At 38.5% G+C, this 24598-nt stretch overlaps 1 protein-coding gene across 2 annotated transcripts in view; it reads left to right on the top strand.

The window, feature by feature from the left end:
* LOC136874717 (probable cytochrome P450 305a1) overlaps window positions 1-24598 on the top strand; it is a 221527-nt gene that overhangs the window by 136780 nt on the left and 60149 nt on the right. For both annotated transcript variants that reach the window (XM_067148370.2, XM_067148371.2), the window contains 2 exons: window positions 3496-3896; window positions 7327-7444. In XM_067148370.2, coding sequence (XP_067004471.1) covers window positions 3496-3896; window positions 7327-7444 — 519 coding nt within the window. The remainder of the gene's footprint in view (window positions 1-3495; window positions 3897-7326; window positions 7445-24598) is intronic.

Here is a 24598-nt window from a genome sequence, read left to right as displayed (position 1 = left end):
CTTTCACCTCTGTACCGCTACAATTTTAAGTGTCCAAGATAGGCTTTACGCACTACTAGGATATAAACAGGTTATTTCCTATGCTGCTCGTACACCAATGTTCATTGTTACTTTAGCATAGTTTCTTGCAGCATTTTGAATGTTATTGTTTCGGCTTATCAAGTGTATAAAAGCTGTTGCTGTGGATGATTTTTGGAAATAGAAATATTATGACGTAGATGAGTAAATTTATAATACCAATAAAATGGTCCGTTATTGGACATTATAAATTTTCCAGCTAACTCATTTCTGGTTGACAGCGTTTCGCACCCGTGTGCTAGGTTGGGCTCGTCAGTTGGTACCTATCACACCTACCAAGACGCATGGCTAGTGCATACTGTGGAGGCCACTGCGTAGGCTACTTGAAGCCACCGGCAGTGCCAATGCACTATGAGAGACTTTGTCTCACTAACAAAGATTGATGCCTGCTTGGCCATCAGATGATATAGATGTTGATTCCCATAGGGCAGGGATGGCGAACCTTTTCCAACTAGCGTGCCATTTTAACTCTGGTTTATTATTCTCATCCGTTGACTGTGCCACTTCCATTACGGGATGTCTAGAACCTACAAGCCCCCTCGCAACTTCCTTTCAATTTCCCGATTATGTTTCATATTAAGTTATTTATTTATTCATTTATTGAGTCATTTATTTATTTATTTATTTATTTATTTATTTATTTATTTATTTATTTATTTATTTATTTATTTATTTATTCATTTATTTATTTATTTATTTATTTATTTATTTATTTATTTATTTATTTATTTATGTATTTATTTATTTATTTATTATAAATATTTGCACAACGGGTGCAATATATCTTGTAAATACTTCCTCCATTAGCTTCATTATCTTCCCATGTTGTAGTTTGTACGCTCAACAATTAAATTAATTTCTCCCTCATCACATTTCCATAAGGAAATCTAAAAAAAAAACAGCTATCCTTGTTTGTAAGGTCACATTCATGCTTTCATCAAAACATAATGCATATATGTGGGAGTTATCCAAATTAGCTTTCAACTGCTCCGAAACTTCTTCACTCATTTTTATTATTCTACTCTTGAAAGCAGTTCAGCTGGCTGGGATTCCTTTAATCTTCTTAATTATTAGTTGTTTGTTAGGGAAGTTTTCAAATGATGTGTCGGACGACAATAAGAAACTTTCTTTCAACAACTCACCGTCAGAAATCTGTTTCCCATGCATGCTGTACTATGCAGTGATACAGCCGCACTGATATTCTTCCTGGGCCGGAAAGATGACACTAAAGAACTAGTTTGTTTGTGTAATGTTCGACATTTTGTGAAACGAACTCTCTTCTTTCTTCATTTGAAATGGAACAAACATTTGAATGACCAGTCTCCAAATTGCGCTTTACATTAAATATGGGGGATACAACTGTTTTCGAACACAGGCAACACATCTTTTTAACAGTCCGAATTCCCTTGACCAGAGTTCTTGAAAAATACGGTCACCACCTTTGTTAAGTTTCTGTTTTTTTCGGCACCGAAAACATATTTACGATGTCCGTATACAACACCACCAGAAAACGACACTATCTCACTTGACTTTCGGACCTATCAGTGTAGCAGTGTTGCCATATTGCACGTCCGAATGGAACTAGTATTTAGATTTTCGATATTTATTTCTTACACGTGAAACACTGTAAGATATGCACTGTCTGTAGTACGAGACGTATATATAAAATATTATGTTCATGTGGCGTGCCACCGAAATCGTGTCCGCGTGTCACCTAGTGACACGCGTGTCATAGGTTCGCCATCCCTGCCATAGGGAATCTGAAATATTTGTCCCGAATGAGTAAATTTATAATACCAATATAAATGGTCCGTTATTGGACATTATAAATTTTCCAGCTAACTCATTTCTGGTGGCCAGCGTTTCGTCTCCGTGTGCTAGTTTGGGCTCGTCAGTTGGTACCTAGCACGTCTACGCACTGGCCTCCAGAGTATGCACTAGCCATGCGTCTTGGTAGGTGTGCTAGGTATCACCTGACGAGACCAACCTAGCACACGGGGGCGAAACGCTGGGCGAAACACCTACCAAGACGCATGGCTAGTGCATACTCTGGAGGCCAGTGCATAGAGGTGCTAGGTACCAACTGACGAGCCCAACCTAGCACACGGGGACGAACGCTGGCGACCAGAAATGAGTTAGCTGAAAATTTTATAATGTCCAATAACGAACCAATTATATTTGTATTAGAAATATTAGTTACGCGAAATACTTATAAAGGCTTGTACATCTGTATTTTCTTTTTTCTTGACTTGCGAACCACTTTTTCATGTGTTTTGAAAAGGGCATAAAATACAACATATACTCAAATTGCAAAAATCAATACTAAAATGTGATATAAATGCCAAGCCGATGTCTTTTAAATAAAACTTTATTCATGTTTGTTTTTTAATTTTGTTTCTGGAAACTTAAATTGAGCAATTTGTACACCTTTGTACTGTCTGCAAATAGTATTGATTGTTAAGCTCAAATACCCTAGAGTTCAACCAAGCAGGTGGTGGTGTCCTACCAACAGTGTGAGATGCTGAAAATATATTTCATTGTAAGTGAATAACAGAATAACGTTCCATGATTTCCTTCAACATTGTCACTGATTCATGAACATGTCTAAAGTTAATTTAATTTTGTAGTATATCGTCGTTGCCGGGACAAAACCTACTATGTGATAATATGTTTTGGAGATATACTGACCTGCAGCACATACATTGTGAAGAGCGAGAATGCCTTGACAATATGCACACGATATTGCACCTTAGATGACAGAACCTTACCAGCCAAGGTTCTAAGCTAAAATTACTTCACATAGGAGGTTTCGTCCCGGCAGCGACGATATTTTCTTTTGTATTTGATTTTGCATCGATATAAATGTCTTCTTTTTCCCACGTTATGCTTCAGCTTGTATCGCTATATTTTTTTAAAAATTTCATTACATTTTGGGCATAAATTTGTCTTATGACTGGGGGTCATCAGAAAATTTTTGTAACGTGAAGCAACAAAATGTGAGACGGAATTGTAATCGTAGCAGACGTGCAGGCAGTGATGTAAGGTATGTATGGGTGGTCAGATAGTGTTACCTAGCAACCGTGCAGGCTATGTCTTGTGGCTGGTTGGCATATGAAATTAGCAGCCATTGATGGGTAAGCATGGCCGGGAAACATATTTTTGATCAAATATTCGCAAAGGGAAAAGTGGTTTCTTTTTTCATTCTACTATTAGCTAAATAAAAATGCAATTTTTATTTCACATTAGTATTTTCAAGACAAGTTACATATCTACCAGAATTAAATCAAAATCTATGTTTATCTTCAAAATGCTAAATGTCACTATTACTTATATTGGTAGCTTTCAGCCGAGTAGAGTCTGGAAAGGGGTCTTCTTGACTTTCTTCACAATTCTAGTCTCACTTTGTTTTTATCGTAGGTATCACCTGTACAGACGGGAAGTTGTGGCACGAGCAACGATCTTTTGCCGTGCGACATCTCCGTAAGGTGGGTTACGGGAAAGAAAGTATGGAACAAGCGATTCAGACCGAGCTGTCGGAACTCGTACTGACGTTAGATCAAGAGGAGAGGGTGCGCCTGGGTCCAGAATTTGCCAAAAGTGTTCTCAATGTCTTGTGGATGTTCGTTGCTGGAAATCGACTTACCCAGTCCTGTTCTTATATAAACAAGTTATTATATTTGATGGACAAGAGAAAGCAGGTTTTTGACATGAGCGGAGGAAAGCTGAGTCAGATGCCGTGGTTACGGTTTGTAGCTCCTGACTTCTCTGGGTACAGCTTGATTACGGAGATCAACACAGCACTAGAAGACTTCTTCAAGGTAAGTCCCTGTTTCATCTATCAGTGTTGACTAAATTAATATCCCCAGAAGAATATTTGAGCAATCTGACAGTATGCAGTAAATACACTTAAAATTCAAAATTTGACCGTTTTGTACACCTAGTTTCTACAAGATAGCATATAACTTAACTTTTAATTTTTTCAATGATCAGACAAATTCCTATCACACTGTGAAGGTGCCAACCACTGTTACGTGGCAATGCGCCAGCTGACAGGAAATTACGAACATTTTTCACTTACATTTCATCAATCAATTTTGCTCTTCTTTTGGGATGGTGAATGATGAAGAATGTGATTTAGAGTATTGTGGATTCAAGAGTGATGTTATTGAGAGTCCTCAGGTAACGAAAGTAATTTTGACTCTTCCTATGTTAATTTATTGGGCGTCAGGGTGGTTTTATTTTGCTAGTGGCTTTACTTCGCACCGACACAGGTAGGTCTTATGGCGATGATGGGATAGGAAAGGCCTAGGAGTTGGAAGGAAGCGGCCGAGGCGTTAGGTAAGGTACAGTCCCAGCATTTGCCTGGTGTGAAAGTGGACACTCCCGCGGAAAACCATCTTCAGGGCTGCCGACAGTGGGATTCGAATCCACTTTCTCCCGGATGCAAGCTCACAGCCGCGCGCCTGTAACCGCACGGCCAACTCGCGCGTCAGGGTGTGGCGAAAAATAAATATGAATGCAAAGACAGTAACTGAAAACTTTTTATGCTAATATTCACTGCTGAATGTAATTCTCAGAATTTCCATCTGTTTTAAAAGCAACAAATATATTTGGTTTTTAAACACAGGATCGTTTAAAAATGGATTTTTAATTAACCATATTTCACAGAATTTTGAAAATTATAAAACGTTATTCAACATATCCCAGTTTTGGGTTTGGGCTGAGGTGTAAGGCCAGATGCCCTTCCTGACACCATGAGACTTTTCAGGTCAAAATTCCTACCCGATTTCAACCGGGTTTCGAGTCTCAGCCATCCAGATGAAAATCCAGCAGCTAAGCCACTTCTGTCAGCCATGCCCCCATAATTTTGAAATTTATAATTATCCTTAATCTTTCTTTATAACATGAAAGGCGTACTGACTCCTGCAGTCGACGATGTTGCTGCTGAGGAAGTATTTTATAAAATCGTACACCGTTTGGGATTGCAGAAATGTGTTGGGTGATGCACTGCAGATCTATCAGCTCAAGGTGGAAGTAATGGGAAACATTGTGATAACTAAATCAGTGTCAGTCTTGAAACCTCTTAAGGAAGAGACAGACTGACAAGGAGACTGTGCTGCTGCGCTCGGTGCGCAAGGCAGAACCGCTTATTTGGCCAGGCGTGGGTTAGACCCTTCTACCTAGAATTTCCGGACATTATTATTGCACAAGCACTTGATATCTGCCATATACAGGTTGTATCAAAACTATACCAACAAAAAAATCAGGGATGCTCTTCGTGTTAAGAACGATGATGCAGTCGGATTGGCGAAGAAAATGTGGTCACTTTATTACTTCGGGGCGCGCGATTCAAATTGACAATTGCTATGCAGGAGAGCCAGCCGCTGCCGTTGCTGTGCGTGAGAGGAAGGAAAGGTGGGGAAGTGGGAAGTACGAGACAGAGGGAATGCTAGGTGCAAATGCACACGTTTCTCGTTCGTTTCACGTAGTCACTTCTCAGCCCCTGGAGGAAATATACAGTTTGTTTTGCAGAAATTGACTACTATGCGAACCTCGTAGAAAGATAAAATGAACTTGTACCAATAATACAGGCAGTTATCTAGGTCGTTCGCGACACACTACACATCATGAATACCAATGGTCACCTTTGAGAACTGTGCGTCGAAGTAGTATTTCATTCCATTTACAATGTTATGAGTGAAGGAATACACAAATCATGGAGCAGCAGCGTTGCATCTTTGAGCATATTAAATATTAAAGGTCGTTACTGTGGCCAGCAGGCGAGAGGGGAAACCATGTGGTATATTCCTTGACTGACACGTGTGTCTTAATTACAATGTGTTCTTGTACTGTGTGTGCATTTACGGCTGTTTAATAAACGAACTGTGGATATTGCCTGTAAGAGACAAGGACAAACTTGTGCATACGCACGGAGCATTAACTCTGTCCCCATCATACACCCCACTACTCCATCCTTCCCTTCTATTCCCTGAAGCACAGCAGCGGCTTGTGCTCTGGCATAGTAAATTTATCAGTTTGAATCGCGCGCCCGAAAGCAACAAAGAAACCTCATTTTCTCGAAAAGAAAAAAAGTTCTGCGTCAATCCGATTGCACCGTCATTCTTAACATAACACGAAGAGCATCCATGAATTTTTTGTTGGTATAGTTTTGATACATCCTGTATTGACAGACGGTCACCTGGAGGAACTGTCTAAGTAGTGATACTAGTAGCCACCTTTATTCGTACTATGCTTCCTACATTACCCAGTTCTCATTGAGATTTTGTATTGCTTGCACTTCTCAGCTTTACAATTAGCAAGTACAGTCTCTTTTTTAGAATTTGCTTTACGTCGCACCGACACAGTTAGGTCTTATGGCGACGATGGGATAGGAAAGGCCTGGGAATGGGACGGAAGCGGCCGTGGCCTTAATTAAGGTACAGTCCCAGCATTTTCCTGGTGTGAAAATGGGGAAACCACGGGAAAGCGTCTTCAGGGCTGCCAACAGTGGGATTCGAACCCATACTTCCCGGATGCCAGTTCACAGCTGCGCGCCCCTAACCGCACGGCCAACTCGCCCGGTGAAGTCCAGTCTCAATGACGGGAACTAAGATTTTCTCTGTGAGCAGGATAAGATATCCTATATTTTAATATATGTGATTGGTACAGGCAGAAATGTGGGTGGGGGCGGTAAAATAACACCCAAGGTTTCCCTTTCATGTCGTAAGAGACGACTAAAGGGGCCCCACGGGCTCTCAACTTAGGAGTGTGGGGGTGGGGACCACGGGGCCCTTAGCTGAGTCCTGACGTTGCTTCCGCTTACTTGTATCAGGCTCCCCACTTTCATCTATCCTGTCCGACCTCCGTTGGTCAACTCTCGTTCTTTTCCGACCCCGACGGTAGTAGGTTCCCGAGGCCTAGGGAGTCTTTCATTTTCACACCCTTCGTGGCCCTTATCTTTCTTTAGTCGATGTCTTCATTTTTCGTCGGATCCCTTCCAGTTTTCTCTCTGATTAGTGTTATATAGAGGATGGCTACATAATTGTACTTCCTCTTGAAATAATAATCACCACCACACCACCGGAGACATCTCTCCTTATCAATATCAGTCAGTCTCACAAGACACTACCCATGCAGCACTGGACTGACATGCGGCACCTTATGAAAGGAACCTTCCCTATCCCACTACCACCAGAAACCTACATCCGTTAGTGCTGCATTAAGAAAGTAATATTTGTCCTCTTCCAGGAAATTATAGAGAAACACGAGCAGACACATAGTTGCCGTAACATAAGGGACTTCATTGATGCCTACCTTCATCAAATGCATGATGAAGAGGAAGGAGAGTTGAAGAAATCTTTCACGGGTATGTAGAGAATTAATGTTAGCTGTGATTGAAATGTGAAGGTTAGAAACAATTCGTCTCATCAGTACCAAAATGTTATCACTTAGTGCTATCAGAGAATGCAATTAACTCTAGATTCAATGGACTTGGGATTTAACGGACATATTTCGACAAATAAACGCAGATCAAGAACATATTTAAAAAATAATAATAATGAATTGAAATTAACTAGAACGATTAAGAACTTTTGAAACCTGTAACTTTCATGGAGCTTTGAATCAAGCTGGTGAACATTGAGAATGGCATTGAACAATGGCTACACATCAACGAGGTGCTCCATGCTAAGGCAGAAGGAGACTGTTGAAGATGTACTACGAGGCAATTGGAAAACTGACTATGACAAACAAGAAGAAGATGATGAAGAAGCAGTTTCAGCTCATCCAAAACTATCGGGATTAGACGACACAAGCCCATCCGATTGCTTCTTATGAACTTTTTCAGCAATTTTTATCAAGAAACAGTATACAAGTAGAAAGCAACGGGAACGTCATGCCTTTAGTTAACTGACTCCACCGTAAAGTGTTATGTATACTGTATAAAGTTGTTCTCAATAAAGTATATTAATATTTTCACTGCAATTCCTTAAGATTTACAATTCTACAGACAACCCTTAAATCCTCATAGTGCGTTAAATCTAGAGTTAACTGTACTTGCAAAATGTTGAAAACCTTTCTGAGGTATTCAATATTTTATGAAATTATTATCTATGCTGCCTGAAAGTTCTTGTGCAACAATTTTTATTTTATTCCATTAGTATTTTAACCACAGCTTCACCATTCATGCCACTTTGTAATTTGTATTTGGCGTTTAGATTCAATGATCATCGATAGTTGCATCGGTTAATACGACATCACAGTAATAAATTATTGGAAAAATGAGAGTTTGATTAAGTTTTATTTTCATTCTATGTGGAAGAATGGATTGTTTCAAAAAACAAAAACTAAATACATAAAGCAGTAACAACCAACAACTAACAGAGTAGTAGTAGTAGTACTCCGAATAATATCACAAAAGTGACCGAGAGCAAGTCAACCTACGCGAGGTAGTATCCTTAAATGTGGCATCGCTGTTATCGTTCCCATGGCAACAGACCATTTTCGAGCAGCGTTAGTCAACTTTCTTCGCTCAGGTGAACCGGTGAACGAACTCCTGCCATATATTAAGCCACAGATATATAGTAAATAGACTGACAGCGCCCTATCTTGTAGCATTGGTGCAAGTGAAGCCGGGAACTTGCAGTCGCCGCCATCATACCTCACTACAGAGCCACTGTAAACATGCATGTTACTGTTTTACGTGCAGTTTTGTTTTATGTTGTTTTTATGCACATTTCACACGAATGCTTCGGCAAACTACTGTGTGGCAGAATGGTGAATACCCGCGTAGTGTTTGGTTGTGGCTTTTCCTATTTACGAAGAAAGAATAAGGAAGGAATAGGAGTTTCAATACACCGGTAAGTGGCTTACATGTGCTCATGTACATCTATTGCCTTCTTATTAATGCAATTAAATTCACTATTAAAGATGCTTAATTCACTTCCGGTGTATATTTGTTGACGATAGCCCTTTGTGATGAAATGCGGTTAGGGCCCAATAATAATAATAATAATAATAATAATAATAATAATAATAATAATAATAATAATAATAATGAGACGACTAAAATTCTACGGACACCTACACAGAATGGATAACAACGGGCTGACAAAGAAAATTCTAAATCTAGCTCTAACCCTGAAAATCCGCAACAATTGTTTAGCAGAAATTCATGAAGATCTACAAGAAATGGGTATTGAGGACGAAACCATTCAAGATAGAATTAAATTTAAAAGCTTAGTAAACAAACATAAATTTGCAGAGAAACCAACAAGCAAAAAATACAGGCTGGACAGAAACACGCAGAAAGGAACACAGTGAAAAAATGAAGAGATATTGGGAAGATAAGAAGAAGAAACATTGTGCAAAATAAGTTCAAACGCGCTCCGCAGTTGGGTACAACAAATCAAAAAAAATTTAAGTTTTTTGTGGTGTTAGTAATTTAATAGTAGTGCTCTCGATCTCTTCTGTTCTTTAAAGATATATTATAAGGATATCAAAATTACTGTTAAAATTAGAGTGGAATGATTGGTAAGCTTGCATCGATCGAAATAGATGTTAGGTTTATGATCACAGAATATTATTGAATATATCTCCGGATTTATGGTAAAGATGTTAGTCAATTATCTGCATTGTGATTCTTGCAATGAAACTATTGTACAAAAAGAAAATCCTTAGATTGGCTGAGTGATTCAGGTTGTAGCGCTGGCCTTCTGACCCCAACTTGGCAGGTTCGATCCTGGCACATTCCGGTGGTATTTGAAAGTATTCAGGTACGTCAGCCTCGTGTCGGTAGATTTACTGGCACGTAAAAGAACTGCGGGACAGAATTCCGGCGCCTCGGCGCCTCCGAAAAGCTAAAAAGCAGTTAGCGTGACGTAAACTGAACATCAAAACATTATTATTCGACAATTCTTATCCATTCATTTCTTTGAAGAATGGAGGTAATCTGCATGTTCCTACGAAAGATGTTCATGTGTGCAAACTTACTGAGATGTATTTCAGAGAGAACACACATGTAATCGCTTAAGCTCAGTCATGAAAGGGAACACACCTAATGAAGTCACAGCTCAGTTGTATGAAACTTTTTTTCTAGTTTAAGCTAACGTGCTTTAGATCTAAACTCAAAGGACACGCACGTTTATCACCTTATTAGGGTAATTTCGTTACTGTGCCTGAAAATATGTGTGAGAGCCTGCCTGGTGGGTTTCAAGTCTAAACAGTCTGACACCGTGGTTAGCCGGTTCGAGTCCCATTGGTCGAAAAAAAGAATCCACCATCAGAATGTTAGCCCGCAAGGTAGGGGAGGTGGTGGTATACCATTTCTAATCAATAGATTGTGTGCCAGAAGCCTGAATTAAATTCCAAACCTCTCCGCAGTGCTCATATGGAGTGAGGGCATATGACGCTGTTGATGGTGATTCGTCCATCGGATGGAGACGTTTAGCCTTGAGCAGATTTCTTGGTGCTATTTGAGAGGAGTAGGCTATGTGCCGGCATCGGATTTCACCCTCTCCCTTCCTACTACCATATAGCACGCCATTAATTTCGCCTCATTAACTCCTCTGATGACGTTGACGTCAGGAAGGGCATCCGGTCATAAAAACTCGCCACGACAGGTTCATCTCACTTCATACCTGGCCCTGCATAGAAAAGGGACATGGGTTGGACAAACAAACAAACCTGAAAATACGTGTGAATCGTGCTGTAAGAGAGTTAAATGGAAACAGATTCGACCATAGATCGATCCGAAACAGGTTGGCTATTTTTAAGCATTTGTAAATTGATATACCAGTGTTGAAGGACATAATAGGTCTAATTAATCAGTGTTGTTATTATTTTGATGTGCTTTTAATTATTGTAATTATTTTCTGTCCAATATTCCCGTTTCGGCCACTATTTTACATTAATGCATCGGGATAGTGTAGCGACGTAAGATGGCCGCGGTTCCACGCTTCCGGCTTCAGAATCCTGTTGCTTATTGCCAGTCTATATCTACATGTCTGTGTATCAAGCATACAAAATGTTGAGCACACGGAGCGATACGATTTTATGTTCGCCTGAACTTCCCATGTATTCCTTTCCTTATAATTATCTACTTTTCTAACCCAATATCATACCATCCTCTGTAACGAATTTTTGCCATCAGTACAAAATTCTTTTTGTCGCCCATCTGAGTGAAAAAGATTAAATATTTCTTTCTCTGATATTGAGACAAGCATTTATACTGACGGATCCAATTCCGGGCAAGGCGTCGGAACGGCATTCCTTATTTCCAATTTCAATACAGTTCAAACGTTTCATTTACCAAACAATTTCTCCATATTTTCTGTGGAATTATTTGCGATTAGACAGGCTCTTATTTACTCCAAGTACAATTCTTATAAGAGAGTAACTATATACACGGATGTTAAATGTGTACTACACAGTGGCGTATGCTGAGGGCTACCAAGGCTATCGGTGAAGCCCAAACCTCAGCTGAGAATGATAGAAGTCTAAAGCACATTATAATGTAAGCATCTGACACATTGTTCCATTTTCAAAACTTGAAAGCAGTAAGAAAAACCGTCGCACGTATTTCTGAGAGTTGTAGGCATCGGAGACTGATATCGCAGTCCAGGCTCTCGTGCATCTTCCCTCTACTCACTGCCTGCTGTATATCGGATAGGATCGAAAACCGGGAGAGTTAGGTGTGTAGGCTTCGGTCCGTCAGATCGCCACTGCTATCAACCATGCGTTACTCATCGTATATACTTTCTCACCTTATAGATAACAGAGTACTGGTATCCCACTTCCGTTTACTTCTACATCCTTGTAGGAAGACACTGCAGGGCTGCTGTTGTACGGGCAATGTAGTTTTCTTTTTATAGGTAGATCTGCTAAAATGGAATGCAATATTTCAGGTTCTCTTTTGTTGGTTGGAATCGAACCCGTGATCATGAGTCGGACACAACCACTGATCTTCCGAGGAAGCTAATTAACCAGTGAACGATGGGTACAACCACTGTAAAATTCAACATTTGTATTTAATAATAATAATAATAATAATAATAATATAATAATAATAATAATAATAATAATAATAATAATAATAATAATAATAATAATGGTGCATGGCATCTGTATAGGCTTGGTGGTGACCTAATGACGATAAAACGAATGGCGAAGACGTCATAAACACCCAGTCCCCTAGCCAGGTGAATTAACAGTACGAGGGGGTTGATTCTGAAAATTGATCCGGGGCCATCGGGCCAAAGGCAAGCATTCTATTCATTCAGCCAAAAAGGCGGACTTTAATTTGCTAAACTTTAGGCTTGGCAGTAACAGAGGCCAGGGCAGTAGCTTGTGAAGCATCCTTCAGAACACAGCAGGGTTCCTTGTTGGCTTTTGGCTGCAGCTCTAAACTCTTAAGGCTTGAAGTTCACTAAACCAACAATCGGAAAGGGGTAACCTAAGCCTAGTGGTAGCCCACGGCTTGATCCGAGCATACGCCACTGATTACAATAACCTTGTGAGGACATTATTTGCATGAATGGTTCAGAAGTTATGGCCATTTTAGACTGTAGTGGTAATACGTGCCCTGTTGTTTGCTAGCAAGTTGCCTCTATCTCGCCGCTAGAGGTGCTAGTGTCGCTCCAGCTATCAAGTGGATGAACCTTCCTCTTATTAGAGCTTCGCGACTGTTTATATTAGACTGTGGTAACATCATAGGAAGACATACAAAGATAATTGATGGAATTTGAAGAAAATTGAGAACGGAATGGAATTATTAGGTGAATGGTTAATGGTGAGATAGTAACATGCATCAAGTTTAGGTGAATTATTATGCTTAATGTAAAGAATAGAGTGAGAAATGAGATGTTAAATATGAGATAGATGATTTATATGTGAAGAATGGTAGGATATTATTAAGAGTAATATTGGGGATGATTATTGTTTCATCGAGAATGAAGAGATAGATGATTTTAGCAACGATATTAGTTCAGTTGACGCAATTTTAAGAGAGAGGAGAGTTATATGTGGTTCTCTAAGGTGTGATATTTCTTCAACAAGCCGTGTATAGTACCAGTTACGATCTATACGGCATGCCTATGTAAACAACTACCTACAGGTCATAAAAAATAAATCCATGTAGCCTAAATCTATACGAAATTCTAACCGCAAATATTTTCATTCAAGCAAGAAAAGTTAAGGAGTTTATTTATATACATTGAATGAAATCACTGGTAATATTTTCTGTAATTAAAAAGTTGATGGTGACTGATAGAGTCTTCGTACAAGCTAGATTACTTACCATCTAGAAGAATTTCATTGAATAGTTGTCAGATGTGAATAATAGCCCGATGACAGATCATATATAATTAGTGTGTTGGCACTTAAATTAATTCTTGAAATTAATATTTATTTTTAATGAACAACTTGAGTAAATATTAGTAATGACATTTCGATTATTTTTAGAACTTTGAAATGATGGAAAAAATACTTTCTTCTGACAAACAATAGTGCTGATAATGGAATATGAACAGCTACTGGCAACTAAAATTAACTCGCTGTGAGTCGATTAGATCATACATGTGTAAATCAAGTGAAAATTTTAAAAATCAGATTATGTAATGATTTATGAAAGAGGGAAACGTGATTTTTATTTTGTTTATAATTAATTCACATGTAAATAATTTGCGTAGGAGACATTTTCTAGCTCCCAATCGAGACTTGTAAATATTGTGAACATGTTTCTTGTTCAATTTATTTGGAGGCCTCTATTTTAAAAATATTTGGCAAATGATAGATGAAATACAAAGTTAGTTGATTATATTTTTCTTTAATTGATATCAAGATAGTTCAATCATTTTTTCAAGATTTTCTTTTATTTAATAAATTAGTATTATAAAACTTATATATTCTTTCAGTGACATTTTTAGGATAAGTACCATAGTTTTAAGTGAATGTTGGTTTAGAATTACATGAAACACTGCGGAAACGATCCGGATCGCGTATATATGAGACCTCCATTACGTGGGTTGTGTTTATCCGACAGTATCACCCGATGCTCCGCTCTCGATACCGAACCTATGACCCGAAATTTTGAACCCAATTGGAAATTGATGTCACATTGAGCTAGTCTGGATCTTATGCGGCTTGACCTGGACGCGGGGATGGCGCAATATGAATGATTATGTCAAACAGAATATTAGATTTTTCATTTATTTCATTAATATTATGCCTAGGGTTAAAATACCGTTATAATTGAATGTACCTAACAGTTCTCCAATATGTTGAGCATGGTGCCCTTCTTAACCGCTTTTAATATGCTTAGATCTTGGTCAATTGAGGTAAAATTATGTTTAAGTCTGTCATGTGTTGTGCCATGGCAGAGAAACGATTGTATCTTGAAACTTTGACATGTTTCATGTATCTTATTGAAACATTACGTCCTGTTTGTCATGTATATGTATTTTCACAGTTATTACATTGCAGTTTGTAGACGCCTGATTGAGAAAACTTATTAGTCTGATTGATACTACGTGTATTAAAAATTGGAAACATTGTTATTATTTGTTTTAAAGGCTATTTGTTGGTTATGTTTCTTGAGAATATTAGTAATTTGGTATGGGGTCGAAACTAGTCCCAGTTTTATAAGGTAATATACTGTACATTCTAATGGTATTGAATAGGTGGACCATTCCTACCCTTTGATACTGACCAAATGTCAATACGGACCATAATGAAGTCCATAACTTATTATTTGAAAGTCAACCAGGCAAGAAAAAAAGGCGTATTTATATTTAGGCCTAAAAACTAAGATCGCGAGAATTGGAAAAAATATCAACTTTCTCAACTTTCTCAAACAATGCATAACCAATAATCTAACTTCCAATTTTCTGAAATTTACGCTAAAAACATAGATCTACGGACCAGATAAATACAATTCAATTTAAAACCATTAAAATATGGATCAACAACGAAATAAAATGTTTATACAAAATGAAAATGTACCTTAACGAAAAGCTATGTGCGACTCGCTTAGAAATAGCTAAAAACCTTTCCAGACCCCAATGGGATTTCTTTCACACAATAGTCAACCAGAAACTAGAAACTATTCTGAAACATAAACATGTTTTAGATAATAAATTGCAAAGACTAAAAATACAGCCCACAATCGTAAACGTAGTGTCAAAGTGCAACATTCGGACACCGACACCATACATAATAGGGATGTATCACGCAAAACTTGTCCGCTAGGCAGCGTAATGGTAATACCCGGTATGCGCTTTCCGCTGCTCGATTGTTTTACATGAGACTTAAATGGAGTATTCCTACATTTGTGATTATTGAAACGAAACTTTTGCTTTAAATGCATGAAAATGGAGTTGCCATATTCTGCTAATGTTTTTAACAAGACGGGAAATGGTATAGGTGCAATGACGACTGAGGATTTGGAAGCAGAATTGAAGAAAAGAGGCGGAAAAATATCCGGGAAAAGCAAGAGTTGGTTGAAAGGTAAGGATTAAATGCATCAACTCCTTCTTTTAGCGCTTTTGTTAAGATTGAATTCTTTAAGTACAATTAGCATTTTGAAAACATTCTTAATACGGAATTTTTCTTTTCTTTGCGGGTTAGAGGCGTACATAAGGCACGACATAGGTGTGACAGCAGTGCCTGGGGCTACATCCAGTACGACTGAACTTCATTTCCGTGCAGCGCACGAGTTTCAGCATCTTGTTTCGGACCATAAGACAAATATAAAGATTTCAAATTTGGAATTAATGAATTATTTCGTGTACAGGAAGTCTGAAATTGATGGTGCTCCAGTGTCAAATTATAGGTCACTGTGTGATTCAGGGTACCGTACCGCACACGAGGTTATGGCTGTTTTCATACTTCTGTATCTTCTTGCTCTCGGAGTTATTTCCAAGGTATCAGTGCCACACCATGAAAATATCGAAGGTACAGCGTTCTCCTTAAGTCTTCGTCTTTAGGCTGAAATTATTGAAATAGGTCATACTAACTTTTCAGAATTAGTACTAATTAGTAGTAATTAGTTTTTCTTTTTTTAATGCTATTTGTTCGGGGCGTCGACCCATGCGGATCCTTTGTCCCTACTGGCACCATATTGTTATGAACCTGCGTGTAATTGGAATAGCGGTAGCGTGGAATGTTGTGTGTGAGGCATGGAAATTTAAGGAGGTCACAAACACCCAGTCCCCAGGCCAGGAATATTAATCATTACAATTAAAAACCCTGACCCGGCCGGAAATCGAACCCGGAGCCGCCGGGTGACACGCGTACGCGTTGCCCCTACACCGCGGGTCCGGACTGTTAATTAGCTTACTTACTAGATTTAGTAATGACATAATCTTCAACTGTAAAATGTTTCGAGCAGGCCTTGATTTTAGGAGTCATATTTCTATTTCATAGGTCCTGTCTACGAATCGCATGCAACTACTTTTTGCGGAATGGATCCTGCTTAGTAAATTGATGGTATGAATACGGTTGACCTTGATTTTGGGACATTGGGACACAGCAATAATCAGGCATCACAATTTTCTTGTTGTCTTTGCTGTCGTAAGGATACATTAAATCTTTAACTTCATCATTTAACTAGGTAACTTCCATTATAAACACATACTAACAAATGACGATCGACAAGCGCATACCGGGTACTGCTCGTGAGACATCTATCGGTAGTGTTTCAGTACATCCCTATTTCCACCCACCTATCATTAACTTAACCGACGTAACACTGAATGGAAAAGAATACAAAATGTTGAGTAGGAACTCAAAACACAACTGACCAAGTGCGTCCCACCTTAACGACGTCATTGCAACGGTAACAGAATCAGAATTAGCAATTACCAAACTTCCTAGAGATCAACAAGATGAGGTTTAAGTTGGAAGTTAGGAAGAAATTAAAAAATATTATTAAACTACACAATACCAATTCTCAAACTTAAAAAGAAAATTAAAGAAAACAACGTGATTGTAATGAAAGCCGTTAAAGGTAACGTAATCGTCGTCATGAGTAGAGAGGAATACCGTACATTAATAAAACAAACACATTTTTTCGACAAAACTTTCACCATTATCAAAAAAGATTCTACAACTAGAATTCAAAAGAAAAACTTACAACAATTGCTTAAAGGTCTAACTTTCTTCTTAAAAAGTGACGTCCCCATGAGACCTATCATTAATTACAGACCGTGCCCTTTTTATAAAACCTCAAAGTATACACAACAGCTTTTAAAGAATAATTACAGGTTTATAGCCAACAAATCCATTAAGAACACGATAGAAATAGTCGAAAACTAAAAAATGTGTGTCCATTCTGAAAATGGTTCTAAATAACAACTACCGGTACTTCAGTTTTAATAATGCCATTTACCAACAGAATGGTTTGGCCATGGGATCGCCAGTCTCAGGGATATTGGCAGAAATTTACTTAGATAATTTAGAATACACAAAGATCTTAATCAATAATATCTGCTACTGGGCTCGCTATGTGGACGATGTTCTGGCTATATTAAATCAAGAACTTGGAAAAGCGGCCAATAACCTATCCAGTTTAAACGCCCTACGTCCGCATATTAATTTTACACTGGAATCTGAATCCCAACAGAATCTAAATTATTTAGATTTAAGTATTACTAGACATCCCAACCGACTATCGTATTGTATCTTTAGAAAACCAACTCAAACAGTCAGTACTATCCAAAATGATTCTCTCCATCCCCAATCTCATAAAAAAAGCAGCATACTATAGTATGGTAAATAGAGCATTCAACATCCCCTTATCTAAAAGAGACCTTCAAAATGAACTAAATGTTATACAATCAATAGCTAAATCAAACGGTTATATGGTAATGCACAATTTATCAATAAATCGTCAACACAACGAAAAAATGTCAAATTTCTACTTTAAACAGAGAATCAGTAGACAAAAAGAACATATTCCTCCTTCACGTTCAATAATATAAACACATACCAAATTACTAATATTTTCAAGAGACATAACCAACAAATAGGCTTTGAAACAAATAATACCGGTAACATTTTTTCCAATTTCTTTAATGCACATACCATCAATCAAACTATTAAGTGTTCTCAATCAGGTGTCTACAAACTGCAATGCAATAGCTCGAAAGTACATATACAGGACAAACAGGATGTAATTTTTCAATAAGATCCACGGAACATGTCAATGCTTCAAGATACAATCGTTTCTCTGCCATGGCACAATGCACGACAGACTTAAAACATAATTTTACATCAATTGATCAAGATCCAAGCCTATTAAAAGTGGATAAGAAGGGCACCATGCTCAACATATTGGAGAACTGTTAGGTACATTCATTTAGAACAGTATTTTAACCCTAAGCATAATATTAATGAAATTAATGAAAAATCTAATATTCTGTTCGATACAATCATTCCTATATACAAAAAGTACAAACGGAAAAAAGACACGTTAAGTTCACTAATCATTTCAAATCTACCTACCCGCCCTCCACCCGCCCCTCCTCACACATCTCTCCTCCAATCCCTGCCCTACCATCATAAGCTATACCCCTGCCCCCTCTCAACAATCAGTCTGGTGTTGGTATCCATACCAAGTACGTGCAACTTACGAAGAACATAGGGGCGAGTCTCATACAGCTATACATATTTATCTCGATCTTCTAGCTTCTCTTCTTTTCTCAATTATTTACTTCAAATTATTTTCTTTCCAGACATTCACTTCAAAACAAATTAAACAATAGATCACTGCCTATGATGAAATTACGAATTTTTCCCTTAAAGCTACATTCCTAATGAACAAACATAAATTACACTACCCAGCATGATTTTTGCGGCAAAGCATTTGATACATGATTTTAACTAAATAAACTCTCCTGATTTCAAAAATGTCGTTGGTTCTATTGTATCACATCTAGTCTTTGTGTTATTTGCCATTTACTGTCTGAAAATGTGTCATTGCGGCACAGTGCTGCTTTGTGATAACAGCGAATCGGCTGTTTGTGGATTCCTACAACAGGAGCTTAAAGGCTGTACTACTTCATAACGGAAACATTCTAGCTTCGATTCCTGTAGCACATTCGGTTTCACTAAAAGAAAATTACAGTATATCACAATGCAAACTGTTTTAGATAAAATCAAATATCATGAGCACCGGTGGGATGTGTGTAGTGACTTGAAGTTGTGTGGTATTGTATTAGGACAACAAGCAGGCTGCACTAAATTCCCTTGTTATTTATATGAATGGGACAGTTAAGCTAGGGACAAACACTGGTCTACACCTTCCTGGCCCAATAGACAAGTTCTGACACCTGGTGTGAAAATTGTTACAAATGTTACAAATGCCTCATTAGTTTGCCCATAAAAAATATTTTGCCACTGCTACATCAACCTGGGAATCATGAAGCAGTTCGTTAAGGCCTTGGACAAACGTAGCCCCTGTTTCAAGTACATTGCAAGCAAATTTCCACATTTATCTGATGCGAAAGTCAAGGAAGGCAGTTTTAATGGACCACAAATTAGAAAGTTTCTGAAAGACACAAACTTTGAACAGACGATGAATGTCGTGGAACTTGATGCATGGAATTCAACAAGAGACGTCATAATGAAGTTCCTAGGAAATGTAAAGGATGAACAATACGAAATAATAGTGAAAACGATGTTGGGTGATATGAAAGAGTTGTGCAGAATGAGTCCGAAACTGCACTTCCTTCATTCTCATCTCGATCAATTTCCGGAAAATCTTGGGGCTGTTAATGAAGAGATGGGAGAGATGTTCCATCAGGAAATCAAGGAGGCAGAAAGAAGGCACCAGGGGAGGTGGGATGGACCAATAATGGCCGACTACAGTTGGTGTTTAAAAAGAGAAGACAAAATTGATGCAGTCAGACGCTGTGGAGCCAAGCGTTCATTCCAAGGGGACATCTAGGACTGTTAAAGTTTATTTTGTTCACATTTATGAATTCATAAAGATACTGAATAAAAGTTACATTGCCTGTAAATCACGTTTAATCATCAAAATCAAATGCTTCCATTGCCTCACAGTTGTTTGTTTATGTGTTTATGTGTAAATCAGTATTATATTACAATAAATGCTAAATATTTCATTGTAATTTTATACTCAATAATTATTCATTGTACATAATAATTCAAGACAATATTCAACTATTTCAAAATATATATAATAATATAAAGAAATATAAATATTTCCAAAATTATCAACATTTTTCAGTACTTTTTAAATGCAATATTTAGGTCTATCTCTTATTTTGATATACCTATTAGTGGTGGGGACGGAGCGGTTCGGTTCGGAGCAAGTGCTGTGACGTCATTACTCGGTTAAACCGAGTACAGAACCGAGTACAACTTTATAGCGGTAAATTTAAAATTGATATTGACCTTCTAAGCTACAGTTTACATTTATAAAGAAGATTATCAATTATTATCAGTGGTACAATGCTCCGTACTATCTTTTATTGGTTATTTGCACAATTTTTATAATGTAATATAAATTTAACATATAACGTAACAAACAGTGTAATTACAACCCTGTGCTTAATATGAGGCATATCAAGTAGACAAAAGTAAAGAAATAAACATACAAATGAATAAATACAATAAATATAAATGCATATGGATAAACGTACCGTATTCCATAATGTGATAATTGACGAAACGAAATCTAGTGCTTTGAAATGTGCCTAAACTCATATAATGTCAAACATTTCATTTAACTTATAACTATGTGGTAAAGAGTTAAATGAAAAATCTGTAGTTAAGATAACATTAGTAATGTAAATAAGTAAAGTATACAAATGAACTCAATTCTTCATCTTGTGACAAGCATTAAAATCAAGACACACGTTGTACACAGACAGACCCTTAGTGTTCTGTATTGCATGGAACAGGTGTTATATAGGAGGAATTTCCATTCAGAAATATCAGAGTTTCAGCTCGTTTTGCAGAAAGCGACGACCTTCGGTCCGAACGAATTTGTCCAGCAAATGCAAAACACCTCCAATGTGGGCACAGATGTAGCAGGTACGCTAAGGTAAGCAGGAGCAAGTTCACTTAAGGGTCAATGAATATTGAAATTTCACGACCGTATTGTAATCGAAATCGACTTTCAACCTATTAGGTCATGTTGCATACATCTAGTGCGTGTCGAAGAGATGTTAAGTACAGAAAAAAAGTGGCCAACCGGCCACCAGTGGGATCCGAACCCACAACCTCCCGAGTTCGCGTTGGTAGCTCTACCAATTGAGTTATGGTGGCCTCGTTCTTTTTTGCTCTGTTGGAAATTATCTAAGCTACAGCTCTATCCTCTACAACCCTCAGTGACTGTTTGTCTTCCCATACAAAAGTAGCCAAACTCCTATGCAACATATTTTTTCCTGCACTGTCTCATCCATACGTAGGAATGGAATTACTTTCACGATGTGCAACTGTATTTGTACCATGTCCTTACGATATGCCCGTTTTATGTGATTCCATAAATTTGACGTTCCTCCACCTGTACAATAGATTTGATTGCAAATTTTAGAAGTAGCGGATTTTCTACCTGGACTGCTAGTAAAATACTGCCATGCTTGGGAGGACTGTCATGGCATTATTGCTTCTTTCTTATTACAAATATCGGTAGAAAATATAGCGCAACACAAATAGAACAGACTAGCGCTGTGAAGAGGAGGCGGACCTCCTGTTGATTGAATCGGATAATACGATTACAGCGCTCCTCCGGAGACCTCCGGTAGTCCTCCGATTGAATTCTCTGGCGGAAAATTCAAATGCTTTGATGTGGGCAATGTTGCAACGGTGATCTTAGGAGGAATTACAATTTAGATTTCAGTACTAATTCCACAGATGCATGTGTTCCCCTACATTTGTCATTCAAATGATGTAGTCGTTTCAAGATCGCCGCATTATTTGTTACGTTATGAATAACAGATTTTGATCTGCTGACGTTCAGTTTGCAATAGGTGTAGATTGAATATTGGCATATATTATACCGTTGCAAATGCGTTAACAATATTATTAATACTGGTAGTAAAATAGTTTAAGTGGTAATTATATTCCATTGCATGTAAACATGTATTATATACGATGTTCTTACATTAATTATACTCGTAGCTCATTTATTACGGAACAGTACATACGGCTCCATGGCTAAATGGTTAGCGTACTGGCCTTTGGTCACAGGGGTCCCAGGTTCGATTCCCGGCAGGTTCGGGAATTTTGACCTTAATTGGCTAATTTCGCTGGCGCTGGAACTGGGTGTATGTGTCGTCTTCATCATCATTTCATCCACATCACAACGCGCACCTGCATCTGGTGAGCCGAACTTGTCCTCAGACACTCTCAGCACTAAAAGCCATATGCCATTTCAATTTTTACTGAAGAGTACGAACTGATTGAAACTGGTTATATGCTGTACCGGGCTGAGTAGTTCAGACTGTAGAGCGCTGGCCTTCTGAGCTCAAGCTTGCGGTTTCAGTTCCGACTTTGCTCGGCGGTACCTGAAGGTGGTCAGGTATACCGGCAGTAGCGGCGATTGGGAATTAGAAGTAGGGGGGCAAAAAATGTAAAGACAACAAAGTACCCCAGTTTGTGGGATATAGCGGGGGGGGGGGGTATATACGTTATACATTAAAACTGGAAAAAAAAAGCTACTAAATGGAATTTCGACAGAGAGGTAAAGATTCTCAGCCTACCAACGTACCTGTGTTGATAATATTTATTTGAGATTTTGATTCAATACTATACAATAAAACTTTCACTAGAGGAACAATATTACACATGTATTACAATTAAATAGACGTACGGCGTGATTATATAATTAAAATCATTTAGTATTTGACTACAAACTAAAAAAAAAACTAACTGGCACTAAATAGACTGCCAGACTAACGAATGCACGCGTACCCTTCCTCACAGCACATACAAAGTCTCCACTACAGTACTCGCTGTGGCGCTATACAAATCGGTTAACCGCGTGAAGGACTTTGTTGCGTATTTCCGCTAATAATTTCGTTATTAATTAAAGCAAATAATTAGCTGATAAGACAACAGGGCTTGTACAAATTGCTTGTTTTAATAATTCCTATAATTCCTTGTTTCATCCAGCTAAAATGGAATACAAATGCAGTTTTCTCCACAAAGTAGGGGGGCGACTGTCCCCTCTCGCCCCCCCCCTAATCGCCGCTACTGTACCGGCACATGAAAGAACTCCTGTGGGAAAAAATGTCGGCACCTTAACGTCACAGAAAACCACAGAAGTGGTTATGGGAGTACAATAATAATAATAATAATAATAATAATAATAATAATAATAATAATGGCATATATTATACCGTTGCAAATGCGTTAACAATATTATTAATACTGGTAGTAAAATAGTTTAAGTGGTAATTATATTCCATTGCATGTAAACATGTATTATATACGATGTTCTTACATTAATTATACTCGTAGCTCATTTATTACGGAACAGTACATCCGGCTCCATGGCTCATCATCATCATCATCATCATCATCATCCTTCCATCAATTTACCCTCCAGGGTTGGGTGTTCCCTCGGACGCAGAGAGGGATCCCACCTATACCCCCTCAAGGACAGTGTCCTGGAGCGTATGACTTTGGGTTTTGTTTTATGTCGCACCGACACAGATGTCTTGTGGCGACGATGGGATAGGGAAGGTTTGGGAGTGGGAAGGAAGCGGCCGTGGCCTTCAGTTAGGTACCATCCCGGCATTTTCCTGGAGGAGAAGTGGGAAACCACGGAAAACCATCTTCAAGGCTGCCGACAGTGGGATTCGATCCCACTATCTTCCGGATGAAAGTGGGTTCGAACCCCACTGTTGGCAGCTCTGAAGATGGTTTTACGTCGTTTTCCATGTTCACGCCTAGAAATTACTCTCCTTAGCCGTTCCTATCACATCGTCGTCATAAGACGGCATGACGTAAAGCAAATTTTTACAAAAGTAATCGACAAATGAAACACGAACGATAAACGAGAATGTATATATTTCCTATATTCTCCTTCGTCATACTTATAAAGCAGTATTTACTATGTTGCTAGCACATCTGTTGCGCACCACGGATGGAACGGCAAGCGAGGCACACATTCAGTACTGTTGCTCCGTCCTCCGCTCGCCCACCGCTCGCGTGCCGAAGCACCGATTGGTTTCCCAGCAACAGTTTACTACCGGAGAATACCGGAGGGAGCGCTCACTCGCACTACCGATTGCAATCATAGGAGGAACTGCTCCGTTCCCAGCTCTATTCGCACCGCCCACAAACCTAATCAATCCTCCAAACCCGCCAAATCTCCTGGCCAGAGAGAAGGCGTTACCTTCTAGGTGGCCCGCCCCTCCCCTTCGGGGAGGGGAATGAAAACTTTCCCCTAGTCCTATTCGCAACAGTAGCTCCGAGTGTAAGGACTTAGTGGGCTGTAATATCAAACTTACGTCCATGAATGTAGGCGCCCTATAAAAATCGTTACCTACAT

This window comes from Anabrus simplex, chromosome 5 (genome assembly GCF_040414725.1).
Source record: "Anabrus simplex isolate iqAnaSimp1 chromosome 5, ASM4041472v1, whole genome shotgun sequence".
Lineage (NCBI taxonomy): Eukaryota > Metazoa > Arthropoda > Insecta > Orthoptera > Tettigoniidae > Anabrus > Anabrus simplex.
The sequence above is the reverse complement of the archived record's forward strand: the minus strand, read 5'-3'. Positions and strand labels throughout refer to the sequence as shown.